The sequence below is a fragment of the Agaricus bisporus genome (assembly GCF_000300575.1).
Source record: "Agaricus bisporus var. bisporus H97 unplaced genomic scaffold AGABI2scaffold_7, whole genome shotgun sequence".
NCBI lineage: Eukaryota > Fungi > Basidiomycota > Agaricomycetes > Agaricales > Agaricaceae > Agaricus > Agaricus bisporus.
Window position 1 is genome coordinate 2,063,534 of NW_006267370.1, and position 18,407 is coordinate 2,081,940.

At 48.0% G+C, this 18,407-nt stretch overlaps 6 protein-coding genes across 6 annotated transcripts; 3 read left to right on the forward strand and 3 right to left on the reverse strand.

Annotated features, from left to right (window-relative positions):
- Positions 1-206: 206 nt before the first annotated feature.
- AGABI2DRAFT_194041 (hypothetical protein) lies at positions 207-2,140 on the reverse strand. Its single transcript, XM_006462937.1, has 5 exons — positions 1,927-2,140; positions 1,718-1,872; positions 881-1,662; positions 717-825; positions 207-665 (listed from the first exon to the last, which is right to left on the reverse strand). The coding sequence occupies exons 1-5, from the start codon at positions 2,132-2,134 to the stop codon at positions 462-464; spliced, it is 1,458 nt and encodes a 485-aa protein (XP_006463000.1). The 5' UTR covers positions 2,135-2,140; the 3' UTR covers positions 207-461.
- A 9-nt stretch (positions 2,141-2,149) lies between these two features.
- On the reverse strand, positions 2,150-3,991 carry AGABI2DRAFT_194043 (hypothetical protein). The gene has a single exon (XM_006462938.1). The coding sequence runs from the start codon at positions 3,399-3,401 to the stop codon at positions 2,244-2,246; it is 1,158 nt and encodes a 385-aa protein (XP_006463001.1). The 5' UTR covers positions 3,402-3,991; the 3' UTR covers positions 2,150-2,243.
- A 2,987-nt stretch (positions 3,992-6,978) lies between these two features.
- On the reverse strand, positions 6,979-9,831 carry AGABI2DRAFT_224708 (hypothetical protein; the record flags this gene model as incomplete). Its single annotated transcript, XM_006462939.1, has 18 exons — positions 6,979-7,476; positions 7,532-7,588; positions 7,697-7,871; positions 7,923-8,066; positions 8,116-8,173; positions 8,228-8,306; positions 8,356-8,370; positions 8,424-8,441; positions 8,498-8,510; positions 8,564-8,659; positions 8,716-8,842; positions 8,891-9,012; positions 9,067-9,126; positions 9,178-9,223; positions 9,283-9,451; positions 9,508-9,614; positions 9,668-9,684; positions 9,736-9,831. 18 exons carry the CDS (start codon positions 9,829-9,831, stop codon positions 7,157-7,159), a joined length of 1,719 nt encoding a protein of 572 aa, XP_006463002.1. The 3' UTR covers positions 6,979-7,156.
- A 688-nt stretch (positions 9,832-10,519) lies between these two features.
- On the forward strand, positions 10,520-11,112 carry AGABI2DRAFT_194046 (hypothetical protein). The gene is made up of 2 exons (XM_006462940.1): positions 10,520-10,728; positions 10,784-11,112. Exon 2 carries the CDS (start codon positions 10,815-10,817, stop codon positions 11,082-11,084), a length of 270 nt encoding a protein of 89 aa, XP_006463003.1. The 5' UTR covers positions 10,520-10,728; positions 10,784-10,814; the 3' UTR covers positions 11,085-11,112.
- A 213-nt stretch (positions 11,113-11,325) lies between these two features.
- Positions 11,326-14,426, forward strand: AGABI2DRAFT_186799 (hypothetical protein). Its single transcript, XM_006462941.1, has 7 exons — positions 11,326-11,822; positions 11,891-12,170; positions 12,247-12,589; positions 12,626-13,088; positions 13,147-14,166; positions 14,216-14,255; positions 14,319-14,426. The coding sequence occupies exons 1-5, from the start codon at positions 11,331-11,333 to the stop codon at positions 13,180-13,182; spliced, it is 1,614 nt and encodes a 537-aa protein (XP_006463004.1). The 5' UTR covers positions 11,326-11,330; the 3' UTR covers positions 13,183-14,166; positions 14,216-14,255; positions 14,319-14,426.
- Positions 14,427-15,180: 754 nt separating this feature from the next.
- AGABI2DRAFT_119828 (hypothetical protein) lies at positions 15,181-15,702 on the forward strand (the record flags this gene model as incomplete). Its single annotated transcript, XM_006462942.1, has 1 exon — positions 15,181-15,702. The coding sequence occupies one exon, from the start codon at positions 15,181-15,183 to the stop codon at positions 15,700-15,702; it is 522 nt and encodes a 173-aa protein (XP_006463005.1).
- Between the last annotated feature and the right edge of the window lie 2,705 nt (positions 15,703-18,407).

Below are 18,407 nucleotides of genomic sequence, written 5' to 3' on the forward strand. Positions count from 1 at the left end.
CAGTTGTCGGCTAGCACCTAAAAATTCCGTAACATCATTGGTTATACCGCTTGGCCAGGAAAAATCACCATCACTGCAGAAGTCACATAGAAGTTCCATTTTTTTGGAGCTTCATATAACGTACAACATGTTTGATATTTGTAACATACAAACCGCGTTATCAAGGCTCGTATCAAGACTCTGATTATTTTTTACCTACCCAAGTAGACAAAGTAGCATCCTTGACGAATAATTTTACTTATCGAAGACAGCACCACGCCCAAGTCCGCACAGAAGGGTATATGAATAACCCGAAGAAAGAAAGTGGCGTGGAAGATTGAAAAGTAGTCTACAGCGGGATGTACATCACAGCCACAGCTCCCAAATAAATACATTTCAGGTGTCACAGCGGCACTGATGACGTTGGAGATAACAATCGTTCCATTCCTCATGCCGACCTTAACGTTTCCAACTTGATGGATTCAATTCACAACAATAGGTTGTTGACCCTCCAGCTTGGTCTCACCACCGTCCCGTTGAGGCTGCTGTTGTTGTGACTGGGAATGATTCTGGCCGGAACGGGATATTGCGGCTCCAAGGGCTTGGGTACGAAGAGCAAGCCCCCGAGTTTTTTCAATGACAGATTGATATACTGGAAGTGCAGGTCGATTTATTTCAATCATGTTCTAGGTGTGGTATTGGGATGGATTTAATTTATACAAGACGAAGACACATACCTTCTCCAGATCAATCTTAGCGTCGGCACCCATCCTCGTTCCTCTGATCAAATTGACGATCCATTTTTCGCCTTCATCCGGGGACAAGTTCAACCGCTCTGAGAGATCCCTGTGAAAAAGACTGTTTTAGAGACAACGGCGTAATTTGAGAACCACCGGATTACCTTATATCAATTCTCTGATGGATACGGCAGTAGGCCTCGCTGATCAAATATCTCGCGTTATCCAAAAATTCTTCTCGAAAGTCACCCAAAAAGAAGTCATTCTTCACTACCTCCTCGGCTTTCTTCAATTCTTGCTGCGCCGCCTCAAAGTCGAACTCGACATAGAGCTCCTTCAAAAAAGCGGTGACGGGGTCGGAATACTGATATTCCTCTAGTTGGATTACCTTGACTATTTCCCTGATCGCGTTGCGTACCCGCGATGAAACGGGGTTTGAAGCTGAAGATGTGGAAGAAACTTTTCTGGACAAGATCGCCGCAGCGGTGAGGTATCGAAGAATCCAAGGGCAGGCGGTTTGAATGGTGTTGAGGTATGTGGGAGCAAGGAATGTTTCAAGAAGCAAGGTTCGTCCTTGAGCGTGATTGAAATGAATGAAGAGCGACCAGTGAACCAACCAGGTTCTAGAGTGGAGCTGGACCAAAGCGGGTTCAGCCTTATCGTGAGATGCACCAGAGGCAGTAGCTGCAGCGGCTGCGGCCAATATAGATGCCGAAGAACGGGAATCGATGAGATCACGAAGGGTATTCAATTCTTCCAGCGCCGTATCCCACTTGCCGGTAAGGATGTCCGAGGCAAGTTTGCCCCAATGAGCAGAGGTTGTGAGGTCGGCGTCGGTTGAAAGAACGCGGAAATGGTATAGATAGTCTGCAGCGCCACTGTAGTTGCCATACGAGTATTGGAACTGGCCAAAATTGTAGAGTGCAGTGATTTGTGCGAGAGTGAGCTGACATGGGTCAGTGTATAGATGGTTGACCCGACGGAGGAGTGGCTCGACATACGTTATAGTTATCCTTCAAAAACTGAAGGTTTTGGTTCTTGTCCTGGCGCAGGGCCTGGGCAACATCAGGGTTCTCGATGACGTTGAGCACAGCGAGAGCTTCTTGCTGCAATCGTTCGTGGGTCGAGACCGCGTTTTGCTTTTTTTCCTCGAATTCTGGATTCAAAATGAGTGAAAAAGTGATCCCAACCAATTGATGAAGCAACGCACCTGGTGGAACTTGCTGATCGGGGTGAATTTGCTGGAAGAGGGTTACGGCGTAGTCAAACATGTTTGTTCCCCTGGCGAGTTCATACTGGGCCTGGGTGACCTGCTCTGCAGGAAACAGGTGGGTCTCTACGAGGTGGGTGAGCAGCGGAAACGAGAGATGCCTGTCCAAGTACGCGATAATTCGTTTCGACAAGTCGTGTTCTGCCATTTTTTGGTCGGGAGATAAGCACAGAAAATGTTTGTGATATTTACAAACAACGTAGTTAACAAACAACAGAGTATAACAACAAACATAGTCGAAAATAACACAAGTCGCTCTAAAACGCCACCCCGCCAGCACTATTAGTACCAGGATCAAGCGTGTCCCTTCTGCTACTCTTCTCCGAATAGCTGCTGACCCGTTTGGAGGCAATAAACTCATTTACATCAAGTCCAACGCTACGCAGACAGTCAATGGGAATCAGCCCTACCTGGGGCGACTTATCTGTCTCCTTCGAATCCATAGACAATACCGGGTTCTTTTCCACCAACGACCAACCGTCGTCAAACATCTGCAATATCTTCACTTTGTCTCCAACTTCGACCATTACTTCATCCGACAGAGTCGGAACAAAAGGTCTCCTTATCATCTCCACCACTTGGAACTCGGGATGGACTGCACTGGGCGTGTTTGGCTCTATCGGAAGATTGGGCGACGGATCCGCGAACGGGTTGGCGGCAACGACGTCAATAGGTTTGGGAATCTTCCGTGCTTTACCGGCAGAAGCGCTGGCTACCGAAGGGCTGGGATCGTCGAACGGATTTACTGCAAGACTAGGAACCGGCAAGCTGGGCATTTCTTGAATCCCAGACTTCGCACTAGGAGATGCGATAGTCAACGAACTATAATCGCTCCCACTCACATCAGTGGGCGGCCTGGGAAAAGCGAAAGCTTCGACAGGTGACGATAGACGAACGGACATCGGTGAATTCTGACCACCTCCCATTCTCGGATTGACGGTGAGCCATTGGCTTCCATCACCATCCCCAATGCTGCTCGTCACAGTCGCGATTGAGAACCGTCTCGACATAGTCGGTGAATTCCGACTCGTAACTGCGTCCTGGAGACCAATAGCTGCCGTGTCCAAGTTGACCAGCACGGGGTCCCCTCGCAACTGTGCCATGGGAGGCAAGTCTGGAACTTGTTCGAAATCCAACTCCAGCCTAGGAGTCTGACTGTGATCCACCGTCGTTTCAAAGCTACTCCTCACACTCCTCCTTACACCATTGTGTCCGACGACCGTATCAAACTGCGCACCATCGTTGTAAACCGGTGAGGCCCCGTTCCGAGCAAACCACGACTGTTGTTGGCGTGCCTTGCTACGTTTACGCTGGCGACGGACCATTAGGATCAAGACGATCGCAACAGCCAAGAGGACGCCGACAACGATTCCAGCGATTGCCCCTCCCGACAACCCACCCTTCTGCCCACTCATACCACCAGCCCCATCGGTGCTCCCACCTTCCACACCGTTCCCGTTATTTCCATTCCCTCCGCTTCCACTTGGGCCAGGATTAAAAGCCGTAGAGTCAGTCACAGAACCGTCTCCGTGCCCACTGGTGCTACCATCTGGAGCAGCTACGTTTGGGTCGCCACCTGCGTTCGCAGGTACGTTTCCGCCGGTAGTATGGAAGTCGGACCCGGACGATGCGGCTGAGTCGCCTGTATCGGTAGGTGTTTGACCTGAACCTGTCCCGCTTACGCCTTCGGAGTTGTCGTTACCGCTCCCAGGGACGCCTCCGTTGCTGCTGTTGTTCACAGGGCCAGCTTCACTTCCACTCCCATTATCATCTCCAGTACCGCCTCCATTACCATTACCATTACCACTCTCACTACCACCTCCTGTCCCGCTACCGCCTCCGTTTCCTCCACTACTTCCACTCCCGCCTCCTCCGCTGTTTCCGTTCCCACTTCCTCCACTATTTCCATTCTCATTTCCTCCAGAGTGCTCACTTCCGTTGTTCCCTCCCCCACTATTACCATTACCATTACCATTTCCACTTCCACCCCCTGATGAACCACCTGGCGGAGCCGTCGCAGGCGGCGGTGTATTGGCGGGCGGAGGAGGCTGGGACGCCTGAGTTGGTGCAGAGTTTCCGCCCTGGGTTAGGGGCGCTACAATGGGCGCTACGACGGAAGACGCGACCTTTAAGAGAGGAGTCGCGATGGGTTTGACGACGCTATTCACGACAGGGTCCACAACGGAACTGGCAACTTTGTTTACGACGGGGTCCACCACATCAGATACGATCGGGTCCACGATGGAATCGAGCAGGCCAGGTTCACGTCGAGTGGGATTGGAACGACGCACCATCCCACGATGCGGCTGTTGACGCGCAACGAATGTGGGCATTGTTTAGACGATTTTGAGATGATATAGACAATAGATGATTTCGATGGTCGGTAAGCTTTTGTGATAAATTATTAAACGAGTGTGTTGAATCGGTAGAACCGATGACAGAATACAGCGTTAATTCTGTAAACGGAGGAGTATTCGAGTGTGAATGGGAAGAAAGGTCAAAAGGTGATACATACCCTGACGCTCGAGTCTAAAGTAAAGAACGATCCCCGCTATTTGGCTGAAAGGCGAAAGGAGCGAGGGAAAAAATCTCCCCTACTCACACGGGAATCGCGTTCTTTTCAGACAGATCACTCAGGGCGCGCAAGACTTCCGCGGCGAATTATTTGCTTTCCATTTGAAGAAAATATATATTGAGGGTCGATATCGGGCTACCAGGAGTCTGCACCCGGGTTGAAATTCCCTTTCCCACCCCATGATTTGATTGATAGTCGCTCAGGGGACCTCGTGTCGGTGGCAACAAATGGCGACGAGATATGATATTTATATGTCCTTTTGTCTCGTTCTTTCCCTTGTACTTATTTCAGAGCTGCTGCAACGGTTCCGTGAATGGTTATGACGAGTGGTCTTCTTACGTTGGGGAAGGGAAGCGAACCAGCGTTTAAAATTCCGGAGATAACCGGTCGAACGCTATACCCTCCCCTGATCTCGTACAGGAGCTGGATACTAATCTCGAGCCTCGACGTCGATTGGCATCTCAATTGCTCTTTCGCCGCAGTTCGGCTGTGGATTGTCAAGCAACCACCCAGTTGCGAAACAAGGTATTTTCATTCTATGAACCAGAGAACGTGCGTCACCGCCCAAACATACAAGAATCAGGTCTTTGGTGCGCGTTTCTCACTGCGTAGATACCTCGGGAGTATTGCCACATGCACGGTTTGACCACTAGTCTCGTGGCATCATCAAATTGAAAAACATCGGTTGAGATGTGGTGACGTTGGAGAGACCTATCAATATCATGGTCTAGTATTTTGATTCGCCACATCGAGCAGATTCACACTCCACGGTGGCTGTCAACTTTTTTCTAACATAGGCCACCAGTAGTGCCCAGGCTAAGAACATACACTAGAAGTGCAACCGACCCTAAGATACGTATATGTTCCCCTTAATGCTCTCAGAAGCCTTGCGCCCTGTCCTATTCTCATAGCGTTTCATGTATGCCTTTGTCTCCTTGGAAAACATAGCTCAAGTACATCGAAACTCTCGCGGCTAAAATTATTGATTTTTTCTCATGCAGTGAACCGCGACGCGGTCCTTATCACAATTTCGCCGCTGTCATTCCCGAAGGTCTGCCTTTCTATGTAAGCCCCTGCAGACAATTGACATTGCGTGTCGACACGAGTAATTTCAACTTTTGTATACAAATCTATCAAAGAGTGGAGCAATTTAACGTCGTGAGATTCCGAATACGGACCCGTATTCAAACAACCTGAGTTTGGCATTGCATTGCTACGGCGTATTAAGAAGGGGAATGTCAATATTTGCAGCTTCAAGCACATGCGTGATACATTAGTATGATAAATTTGTGTCATATATGAGGCCTTGGGGCGTCAGACACTCACGAAGTTCACGGTGCTGCCTTCGTGAGCTCTGTTCCATAAGGGCAACCTTATGCAGGTCAATTGATCAGCTTCCTAACCCAGGACAGAAGTCTGGCAGCATGCGCGGTGCCGAGTGTATCGGATGAGAATTATTGTTGTTTTTCATCCCTGCCATGGAACAATCGAAATACTCTTAACGAAACAAAAGCAATTGTTGTTCTCGTTTTGTTGGCGTTCCAGTTCAATCGACCCTGATCCATCAATTCGATTGGATCCCAATCGACGTTTTCCTTTCTCGAACAAGCTAGTGGCTGCCAGATATCGATTTTTTTTGACAGATGTACCAAATATTCTGCGTAGTCCTTCAATCTCTTAGCATTGCTGAAGCGCTGGTGTGTCGTGCGACATTCAGTGTTCACGTACTGATTATTAGTTACATCGTTTTTATCCTAATCCTGGATGTAGAAGCTTTTCGAAGCTTGATGCCCAGTCCAGTGTCCGTTAACTCGGAGCGACGCCATTCGGAAAGGTGAATGAATGGTGGGTAGAGCTTCAAGGACATTTTTTAGTTCAGATAAAGGATGGAAAAAATTACGAAGATAAACCTAGCCGAAGAAGAAGCCACTGGAATGCGGTTCCAAATTGACACGTCGAGACCGGCCGCGGTAGGTCCAGGAATTTTATTTTGAATGCCATAGCATGTCCTTGGGTTCACGCTGCACTGTATCCAGAGGTCATCCGGTCATCTTTGGCGTCCGCCTATAGTACTCGAAGATACAACGCTGTTGAGATTGCGTCTGGCTCAAGGCAAGGGCACATGTTTGCATGCCTCTAAAGCAGTGCAAACGACCCCCCAGTCCGCCCGTCTAACTTTTATTTAAGTCAGTCAACGACGAGTTTTCCTCTTCCACTTCAAAGGCTAACAATATGTATCAAGCCCATCGCCGTTGTCACCGCCAACGCTTGGCCAGATTGGACCCTAGATTTCATCATACCCCTTCATTAACATTGTATTACAACGGTTCGATAACTTACTACCAAGAACAAACCGGCGGACTTGGCGCCCAGAAACGATTTTGAAACACGATATATACATGCTTGCGGCAAGTTGAAGAAGTAGATTAATACTTTATATTGCATCTAATATTTACAATAGCAAACGACAGGGTAGAATACTGCATGCGACAGCAGAGTTGCATATTCAGACTAAGATAAATGCTTGTGGATTAGATTAAAAAAGTCACAGTCAGTCCCGGAAAACCTCCAACCTCAAAATTCGAACGTCAAACGTCAGCTTCGGTCTTGAGAATGGCTACCACCACTCCCTCCATAGTGTTTGTGTCCTCCAACCATTTCATACTCTTCTGGCTCCTCTTCATCGTCATCGTCCACTTTAAATTGTCTTAGCTCCTCTTCATCATCTGCAACTCCGGATAGGGTCCTATATTCAGGCGTCTCTCTACCATGACTTGGAGCCCTTCGTAACAGTCTCGAGAACCAGCCTCGTTTGCGATTTGGAAGGACGAGTGGTTTTGGTGGGTATCTTCGTTCGTCTGACGTAGGTGATGTTTCCATTGACGCGCGTAATGGGATATGATCTCGGAAAGGTTCTAGACGATAGTACTAAGCCATCTTTGTACGCCCAGATAAGAGAGAACGACTCACGTTCACCAAACACTTGGTCCATTTCTTCGAGTGGAACACCTTTAGTTTCAGGATACACTTCGAAAAATGAGGTCAGTGACTATGTCAACATGGGAGTGAGCGGTTGACATACGGAAATAGACTGGAAGACGACTAGTTAGATGGCACGAGGTGAAGATCTATAACGGTGGGACTTACCAAGGATAAAACTACATATACAATAAAACCCATGCATGTAATACAATCTATATTCGATATGTTCTTGAAGGTAAGGTGTCGCTTCACCAACGAAAAAATTGAACGCCCAGTTTGTAGCGGTCGAAAGCGAAACACCTTTCGCCCGTACGGTGAGAGGCATAATCTATGGAGACATGAAGATCGGTTACGGGTATTTCTCGAATGTAGGACTAACCTCTGGCGGGTATAACCACGGAATAGGGCCCCAGCTGTAACCAAAAGCAGCGTTGAAGAGCACTACCGAGACTACGACCGCGTTTGGTGTCCAGGATTTATTCAAAAATATCCAGTATCCTGTGGCAAATAACGACAAGCTCATCTGTAGCCTGCTGTTAGAATCCGATTCACGCTAGAATTAAGTCACGAACTATGGCGGCTCCGGATAATAGAATCGGGCGACGGCCCCATCGGTCCACAAGTATCCATCTATAGCCGTTGAAATGATCAGCAAAACGTAAGAGAGCAACTTGAGGGTCTTACGGTGGAAGCGTGCTCAGAAGATAAACGATGGCGTTGATGCCTGTCATTAGAATGGCATCACGACCAACCCAGCCGGCCTCTTGAGGAGCGTCAACCATCAAACAATCGCACGAAAGATAAAGAACTACCTTCAAAGACACGAGCTGAATCGAGATGAATAGGTAAGGAGGCTTCCAGATGTTATGACAGCACTCACGAGCATAGTATGATATCACTGGCGGACCCGAATGTCAGGCAACTCAAATTACTGCTTATTTATGATTGACATACCATTGATACCGTTCTGATCATACTCAAGTTTGTAAAGATGTCGATATGGAAAGTAAGGTGACTTACGAGCTGCGCGAAAGCTTGGGAAGACATTGCAAGGAGAACGCGTTGTTTGTATTTCCGCCACATCATTCTGTATGTTCTCTCGACTCCAGATTCGCGCTAGTCAGAATGATTTAGGACCGTAACGAGAAAGGAAGACGTAAGAAGAGGCTCACCTCTTGGAGAACCTTTTCCCTAATCTCCTCGAATTCTAAAACGGCCTTTTCATTGTCGAGATCTCCACCATGAAGATCGGCTATCACTCGCAAGCCATCCTCGTTTCGACTGTTGTCAATTAACCACCTAAATCGGAGGTAAGCAAAACACCTTGGTGTTAGTTGCGACGCGGACCTTGGGCTTTCAGGCATTACTAGGGAGCCCAATGCTAGAATAACGCCGATGATACACTGAAAGAAGAGAGGTATCCTCCATGAAAAGTCGGAGTCGATGAATGAGCAAAAATAATCCGTCCACTGCGTAGAAAAGTTAACTCGATCAACAGTTGACCTAGGGGAAAAGAGACGTACAACAGAAAACGCATAGCCAAAGACATTTCCAGTAAACTCTGCACACGCTAAAGCACCTCGCTATCTAAGATATCAGATTTCTGGATACGGCGGCCGCCAATGAGGACTTGCATGGTTGGGGGGAGATATTTCACTTTGGTAGATAGGCACAATGGTGCTATGAAAGGAGAAGTGAGTGGAGAAGGGGGGGAGGACAGAAAGAAGCATGAGACGCACGATAGGAGGCCCACACCGCAGCCACTAACGACACGGCCAAGTACCATAGTCCAGAAACCGAAGGTAAATGTCTGGATGACACCTCCGATGCTGAAAATGACCGCACCAACGAAGAGCGTTCCTTTTCGACCGATGATATCACCAATACGGCCAGCAGCGATTGAAGTTACTGTAGGGCACAGTCTCAAGGTGATATTCCGTGCAGGGAGAGACGAGGGAGCTCACCGAAAGCACCAATTTCGAGGACGGCGACCATCGTTCCAACCTGAAGCGCGTTTGGTCGAGCAAAGAAATTATTGAAGTGGGGACCAGTGATTATGCCGGACATGACGCTGAAAAGTCGACAGGTAAATCATAGTCAAAAGTTGAGAAAGAATTGACTGACCCTTGGTCGTAACCAAACTACGCGGGTCTTGTCAGGCGACTGGGCGCTGAGCGGAAACGACTACTCACAAGAAATACACCGAGACTGGCAAACATGGAGATGGCATAGAGAAGAGGCTGGCCTACGAGCCGCCGGCGAGCCTTTGGGTACGACGGCGCAACCATGGTCGTGGTTTCTGGGTGTGGCTACGCCATTCTGATATGTTTTACACGTCAATGATCACGTTCCCACGCTTACTTGAATGAATCATCGTGACATTTCCATGTTATAGCTTCGAGCAACAGGAGAAGTGAGGAAGCCAAAGCTCCGGGTCACTTCAACTTGCTTTTTGCAGACCACCGTATCCCCAACGGACAAACATCTTTCGCTAGCGCCCCTTCCGCCTTCACCTAGTTTCTGTTGAATTTCGGCCGCCTTCGCCTCCTTGGAACTCCAAGATACAATACCATTCATGCTAATTGTCTCCAACCGCTCTATCCTCTGCTAGTCATGCTATTATTGCAACTCCAGCGCCTGTGTCAAAATCGTCACCGTCATTTCGTGACCTCCTTTAACATCACTCAATCATTGACCGCGGTTGGCGTTCAGAAGAACCCGCTCGGTGATTTGAAGGGTGGCCTCAAGATATCAGCCAAGCAGAGCAAGGGCGAAAGCGAGGTCTGAGAATGGTCGGATACTTCGCTGTCTATATCGACCGTACGTATATTTGAACTTTACTTTGTTTCTCAAATTTTTACTTCCTTTCAGAGCTCAATAAACGGCAAGAGGTTAACAACCTCTTGCTCCAGAGTCCAGTTGTAACAGAAAGCCGGGTCGAACACGAACCCTTCGACTGAGCTACTCGTCGGGCAGAAAGAATTGAGGGGGAGAATGGGCGATTACGCGGAGAGAAGACAGATCGACTCAGGGACATTAAGTCCTCAAGTGGGGCGTCGCGTCCGGGTACCACTCCTGCGTCATTACCTGCGCGGCGGGCTTCTACTGGTCGACCTATCGACAGCTGATGTCGCTATGCAAGGCGTTGAACAACGTCGAGGCCGTGCTATCGACGATCGATGGAAGTGAGCTCCCTTTAACAGTACCTGAAGAACCTACACGTTCATCGATGTCGGACAGCTTAAGGTAGTCGGGATGGCTGGTTTGTGGGATGTCGCGCTTTGAAGAGGATCGTCGCAGATTCTGCTTTAAATCATCATCTGCCGCTGTCACCTTGTCTGTCCGCGGTACTCAATCAACCCGTGGGGTCAACAGGATTCTCTCGCCACAGATATATTGTCAGACTTGCCCAAACCGAATCTCTATCGTATGTCACGCCACGAGCACCCCAGTTTTCCAATGTGGACGAAATATCGGAAGGACCAAGGCCGGAGGAGTTGACGAGGTAGTAGTGAAGGGCCTGTTTGAAGACTTCTGGTAGAACTAAATATATTCAGGATCACTACGTTCCATGCCCTCACAGCCCGTATTTCGGAATTGTGGCTCGCGATGACGACGGAGAATATACTGGAGAATGCACAAGAGACGCATGTGAGACTGGTAGATTATTTGAAGAGATTCTGAGTATTTCTGGCCCGAGTTGTGCCCCTGAATAATTTATTTCTCGAGGAATACCGCCAACTTGTGTGTGCTTAGATAATCGTACCACCTTTTTCCACCAACGCCCATGCTGCTGCATATCCCGCCAGAGATACTGACCCAAGTAATTCTTCTTCTCCCTCTCAAATCGATCATTGTATGCAAGCAAGTCAATCACTACATCCACAGCCTCATATCGGAATCGGTTGAAATTCGATACCTCGTCCAGCTCCTTTTATCGGAATACGTGGACAATCCTCACTCCTCATTGTCGACCAACGAACGATTGGCTTTACTCGAAAAACGAAATCGCTCCAAAGGCATCGATGCTCGAGTAAGGAAACGATTCAAAATTCCTTTTGTGGTATCCGGTATCTACGATCTGACCGGAGGTATCTACCTCCTCGGAGGTCCTCGACGAAAATCTCTTCATTATATGTACCTTCCCGACAAAGCCGACTTTCCAAACTACGAAGAAATTGAGTGGAGGGGGAAAGAAATTCGTATGGAGTATACGATCATTGATATGGGCTTGAGTGTGTATGAGAATGACCTTCTCGCGGTTATAACCATGTGCGTAGTTTGTATCAGCAATATTCGAAGTCGTCTCATTGGATCTCATTCTGAAGACAACCTCATGACGATGAGCAAATGACGTCTTTCCGATATCTTTCCGACATTCGTCTACATTTCTATCAAGTTTCGACAGCACTACCTCACCCGGAAGCCCAACGACCGGTAATATCAGTAATGCAGGTGGAGGTGGACTGGGGTCGCCCTACAGTTGGGATCGAGATCGTTGGGAACAACTTGGTCCTTATTCTCGCGTACAGCGACAGTCATCATAGACCCGACGATCGTATTTTTATCTATGACTGGAAACATGGTGCCCTCAAAATGGTAATCCAGCACACTTATATTTGCTATAGTAACTCTCTTACCTTTTCTTTAGAGCTTCAGAGCGCCGTATCAGACTTATTCAGGCCTGATTTTCATAACCCAAGACATTTTCCTGACTCCTCATTCCAACGGGACCCTGGAATACTGGCGTGTCCCGAAAGGGCGGTCTGATGCGCCCAGCCAGCCTTTCTTCAAATTAGCGCTCCCGCCGCTCTGTCCAGAGGATAACGTTGGCATCGATACTATCGAATGTCGGGCCGAGCCTAGTCCGACCAGCGGCTTCCGTTATTCACCAAAGCCATTTCATCCTGATCCCTACCGCGCTATAGCCATCTTCAAAATGCGTATCCGTTCGCGGGAATTCCATGATTTCCTTCATATCATACAAGATACCCGCTATTTCTTTCTCTTCGTTCATCGCAGCTCCCTTGTAGAATGCCTCAATCGGTTTGAAGACTTTATTTCATATCACGAAAACCCCAGACCTGTTCCATACGATGACTGGGGAAGAGATGTCTGCAGATGGCTACCGGCTGACGATTATTCCACTGAATGGATAACGACGACTTCGGGACAAAAGTGTGCTTTGTTTCCAGAGATGGGTGGCTCTGATTCCGACTTTCTCTTGGAGTCAATTACAATGCTTGATTTCAATCAAGTGGAGGTGGCGAGGGTTTCGGCCATCCAAGAACACTCCAATTCACGCTCAGGAACTGAAATTGAAGACGGAGACGGAGACGGAGACGGAGACGAAGATGAAGATGAAGATTGGGTTGACGAGAGGGATGAAGAAATTTTAATTGACGAGGACTCGAGGTTGGATGACTCTGGACGTTGCTTCCTGGATGACGTATATGGGCGCTTGCCTTTTAAAAGAAGCAAGACGACCCATAGCTTTGTATATAGCGGGGTCTTGATGGATGAAGAAAGGGTTATTGGCATTCAGGTACGCGGCATAGTGCTCATTGTTCTCTCGCTGCCACAGATTTATAAACTGAATCTAGGATAATGGGTGTGACATTATTTACCATGGGGAATGAATTTCAATGGTGAACCAGCCCAGCGTCGACAGAAAACACCGCCCCATTCACCGCAGAGAGCTCAGAGGCTCCGAGCCCTCCACCGATGCTTGTGTTCCATCGCTGCTGACGTCGTCTACCCTGATGCCTACGAGAAGCTCCGTCGCTAATGGAGAGGCATCACCGGCATCGCAGACAATGCCGACGACACCGACGACGAGTATAGCCCCATTACCATCCCTTTCTCCCTCTCCCAGCTCCATTACCCACCGGAGAAACACATATATACAGCACCTTGTGAACGATTGACCTTGGGTCAATCACATCTTGAATAGTTCTCTGCCTATCCCTGCCCTCATACCGTTGACTAATATAACTGGCGTTGATTTTTACATGTCAACGCACCAATTCCATTAAATTGATCTGTTTCAGTGACCGGTAACAGCTGTTACAACATATCATCCGTCTCGTTCCGATTTGAGATCGAAACTCTTTGTGATGCATGGTAGTCTGCTCGGGATGAGAACAAGAGCTGTTGCTGAGCGGCGGACGACATCACCACCGCCATGGGTCAACTCGAAGCCCCTCGTAACTCGCAGGATACCCTCCACTACCTCGTGAAGGCAACAAGCTTGTGTCGAATTCCTCCCGCTTTGCCCAGCCCTCCCTCGCCAAGTTCATTTCCGTCAGCAGCCTCTGCCCCGCCACTACTACCACAGCCCAATTCTCCATAATCCCCCCACCTTCTTCCACTACAACCACCACTTCCTATACTCTTACCACCTACCAACTTGACAACCTCACGACTTCTACCCAGATCTGTTTCAACCGCACTACGAGCATATACGCTAATGACTGGTTTTGGGGGCGTTTTACCTCTGACGGATCCGACAGCTAGGGTCTGTGTAGGGCCGCCGAGTGTACCAGAGCGCTTTACTTAAGTTCAATGGTGGGATGATGACAAAAGCGGCGTTGTAAAGCAAATGGGCGCACTCAATACTATTGGTACGTTCCCGTTCCTGTTCGTGTTCTCTATACTTACTTTCTTGATTGGGCGTTCAAATTCATATTCTGGAACATGCCTTCCGGTGTTGGTGCGTCATTATCAACACCACATCGTACTGCCATGACCAGGTTGATAACGAGCTTTGGTGTAGGATTCGAAATCTATTCCAGGGGCAAGGATCGTTACAATTGGCAAAATACCTAGGCTGGACACTTGGCCGAAAGTGTAGACTAGTTCACCGTCATTCCAAGAGCTCTAGAATCACATATATAAGCATCTTGGGAACGATCGATCTCGCGGTCAATCACATTTTGAACGTTTCTCTGCCTACCCCAGCTTTGAAAGATGTAACCGGCTTAATTTTTACACCAGCATCGACGCTGCAATTCCTTTGAATTGATCTATTGCGGTGACCGGTGACGGCCGCTGCAACGTATCCATCCTGTTCCGATTCGAACTTCGAAATCAAAATGTCTTTGATATGGGAGCCTCCCTGAGATGAGTCGAAGTGTTTTTTTTTTCTAACAATAAAGAATCGCTTAAATCAAGGCCCCATACAAGTTTTCCTCAGTTAAAGAAATAGCAAACGATCTTGTATATTTGCTTCGGTAAAATGACGGATAAGGTCGTGCCGTATGGAACGCATCAAGGTGTCAAAATTTCGCCATCTATACACGACTAAGCTCTTTTACACGGGTTACAGTCGAGGACTCTCAAACTCGACTAGTTTTTTTTCATGTATACGATTTACTCGAAACCCCGCACAGCTGTAGGATACTTTAATAGCTTCTTGAATAAATATTTTCAAATTTTTATGTCGAGACGTTGGCCCACAATCTGGCATTTAGTACAATATACTAAAAAATTTGGCACGACCCTAAAACCAATAGGAAAATTCTAAAACTTTGCCAATCGCTTCCTTTTACTTGAACGAGTCTACATAGAAAGTTAGAAATGATTTGACCGAGAAATTGACCCGCTATATAATGATCTATCATCAGCCTTCACCCTCCATGCCCCCAAAGAAGAAGCCCAGAAAAAACATATCCGGCCTTCGAAATCAGCACCAACCTGCCTCTAGGGTATCTCCCACTACTCAGAGAGTCCCAGATGAGACAGATGAGCTAGACAAGGCTAGAACTCTTGCTAGTTCAGCTCAGCCCCAGAGGTCAAACAAGGATCTGTATGATCAAGAAACTTTGAAGCCAGACTGGAATAACGATGATGATGAGGAGGATATAGGTGGTGAAGATGGACCTGGTGATGAAGTTGGGATGAATAGAGAAGGACTTCAGGTGGTTAGGGGCGGAGGAGAAACTACGAGCGAAGCGAGTAGTTTCGACGACGGGGCACAAGGGCTGGGAGGGGGGACCTCCGAGCCTGCCCTTTCGTCTTTAAAGACTCGTCAGGTGCCATACGTCATAAGGGCCAAGACCTCGGACATCGAGCATCTGACAAGCCGATCAGACTACTCGCCTCGCTTCCAAAAAACGAGGTACAATACAGAAATAACTACCAATATAAAGAGTGGATGAAGGACCGGAATAGATAGAACTCACCTGGCTCCGGCACGAGGTGCGCTGTCTTCCCAGGGAAGACAGAACGCGTGAATTCTAAAAGTAGTTATCTTATCATATGACATAGATAAGCGCGCACCTTAATATAGCGAGTTGGCGCCGACACGTGACCTGTGGGAAAAACACCCCTTCCCAACCTGAGAACCCAGAGCGTGAGAAACACGGTTAGGTCCGTTAGCGGTTAGGGGCGGAGGAGAAACTACGAGCGAAGCGAGTAGTTTCGACGACGGGGCACAAGGGCTGGGAGGGGGGACCTCCGAGCCTGCCCTTTCGTCTTTAAAGACTCGTCAGGTGCCATACGTCATAAGGGCCAAGACCTCGGACATCGAGCATCTGACAAGTCGATCAGACTACTCGCCTCGTTTCCAAAGAACGAGGTACAATACGAAAATAACTACCAATATAAAGAGTGGATGAAGGACCGGAATAGATAGAACTCACCTGGCTCCGGCACGAGGTGCGCTGTCTTCCCAGGGAAGACAGAACGCGTGAATTCTAAAAGTAGTTATCTTATCATATGACATAGATAAGCGCGCACCTTAATATAGCGAGTTGGCGCCGACACGTGACCTGTGGGAAAAACACCCCTTCCCAACCTGAGAACCCAGAGCGTGAGAAACACGGTTAGGTCCGTTAGCGGTTAGGGGTTAGGGGTACACACGTGGTTAGTATGTTGTTAATCCAGTGTCGGATATATTAAGGCTTACCGCGAAAGTGTATTGCAATGTCCGTCTAAACAGATTAGAGCACTCGCAAGGTAATAAACTAGACGACTTAATTACAAAGTAACTAAACATAAGAAAAATCCCCGTCCCTAGCTGCACGCGGTTGCATAAGAGGCGTATGATTGGTTGCGTTCATCACTAAAGACGAAACTCCATCCAAACAAGAGTTACTGTCCAGCACCCGGAACTAGCACCGATAACGAATTACAGGACATAAGTCCCCACGTCACCGGGTAGATTTACCCAGGGTTTACCCGGCTTCACCCAGGTAGGACAGAATAACGCTAAAGGACGGCAGAGCCTATCAATCAGCCCGTTAAAGAAATCTAATAGCCGGCAAACCAGAACCGCGGAAAGACACGGCCTAGATCTCTATTACAGGAATGTATTCAAATGTTTAGCCACATGTCCAAGGTAGTTTGATGGGATGGATCCCGGTCGACGTCATCTTTACGATGAAGGACCTTCACTACTTGGCGGTCGTGACGCATCAAGACAGATTTGCGCCATGCGGCGGCAAGATCTATGATTTCCGTAGTCCTCTTTTTAGACACTAGGAATCGGCGATCGAGAAGTCCGAGTTTGTCAAGTCTATAGAATTGGCCATACGCACCTTCCCCTACCATACTAGGATGATACTCCGAGCCCGGAGGCAGAGCACCACCGTTTTGGCGGAGGTTAGATAGTACGACGTTCCTAAACTTGGTTTTCGACACGGCCGGATGTAGATCTTTGATCGTATCGGCTCGGCCGAAGGTCGAGACGCGAAGCGCCTCCAACCACCCGTTCTTCATCTGTTCTTCTAGTTTTCGAACGTTAAAAAAGTCCCAGGATATGTTATATTCGCTTTTTAGCACAAGCACGTCAGCCCGTGGCGGCGAGTTCTCTCTTAATCTCGTATCCCACCGTGTTTGGTAATTTTGTTTTAACCAAGAGGCGATTAACATAGGAGGATAGCCACGTGCGATGTAAATGTCCGCAACTTCTTTACACGCATCCGCAAAATCGTCAAATTGCGAGCTAAGCGTAGCCATCCGGCTCAGCTCACCGATGAATGTGCCTTTTTTGACATACAAAGGGTGAGAACTGATCCAGGGTATCCGTTCAAAGTGGTTCAGCGGTTTCCGGTACGGCTTCCATTGAAGTCGCTTGCTTTTATCGAAGTAAAGTGTCATATCCAGAAACGGCATAAATTGGTTAGACGCCGACCACGTTAATGTACAGTCTGTGAACGTAACGCCCTCTCTAAGTAGATTAATAGCGTTGGCTTCGCTTGTAGCATAGACCAACGCAAGGACGTCATCAATGTAGCGTCCATAGAACGCCACATCGGGAGATTGTAATACTTCAGATCTTAATTCGTGCCAAACCCCATAAAGGTTTGCCAAATCGGGGCTACTAGCTACCCCCATGGCGAGGCCACGTTTCTGTTTGAAATATTTCCCGTCAAACTGACATAATAGATTATCGTCCGCTGCTGATAGACATTCCCTAAACAAGTGTAAATATTCACTCGCTTTGTCTACGCTAATGTTTTCCTGTAAACTAAACCAGTGAGCGAGAGCGGCTAAGGCACAATCATGTGCGAGCGGTACATTCACATTGGGATAGAAGGCGACGACGTCACCGGAAACAATATATAAGCGTTTCAGCACTCCGTTATCTAACTTTACGTACGGAAGCGATAATTTGTTAAGTTTTAGACTAAGGTCCTTTGTTCCGTGAATAACGTACGGAGCCGATTCAATCACCGGCCTTAACATTTTTGATACAAACTTCCCTGCAGGTCCTTGAACTACAGAGTGGCACGGTATAATTGGCCTAGCAGCCGTCGGCGTCTTGTGTATTTTTGGTATCACATAGAACCTTGGGATATGACGTAAGAGATCATCTTCGTCTTCCGACAGCTGACTCATAAAATAGTCGGGAAGTTGTGGT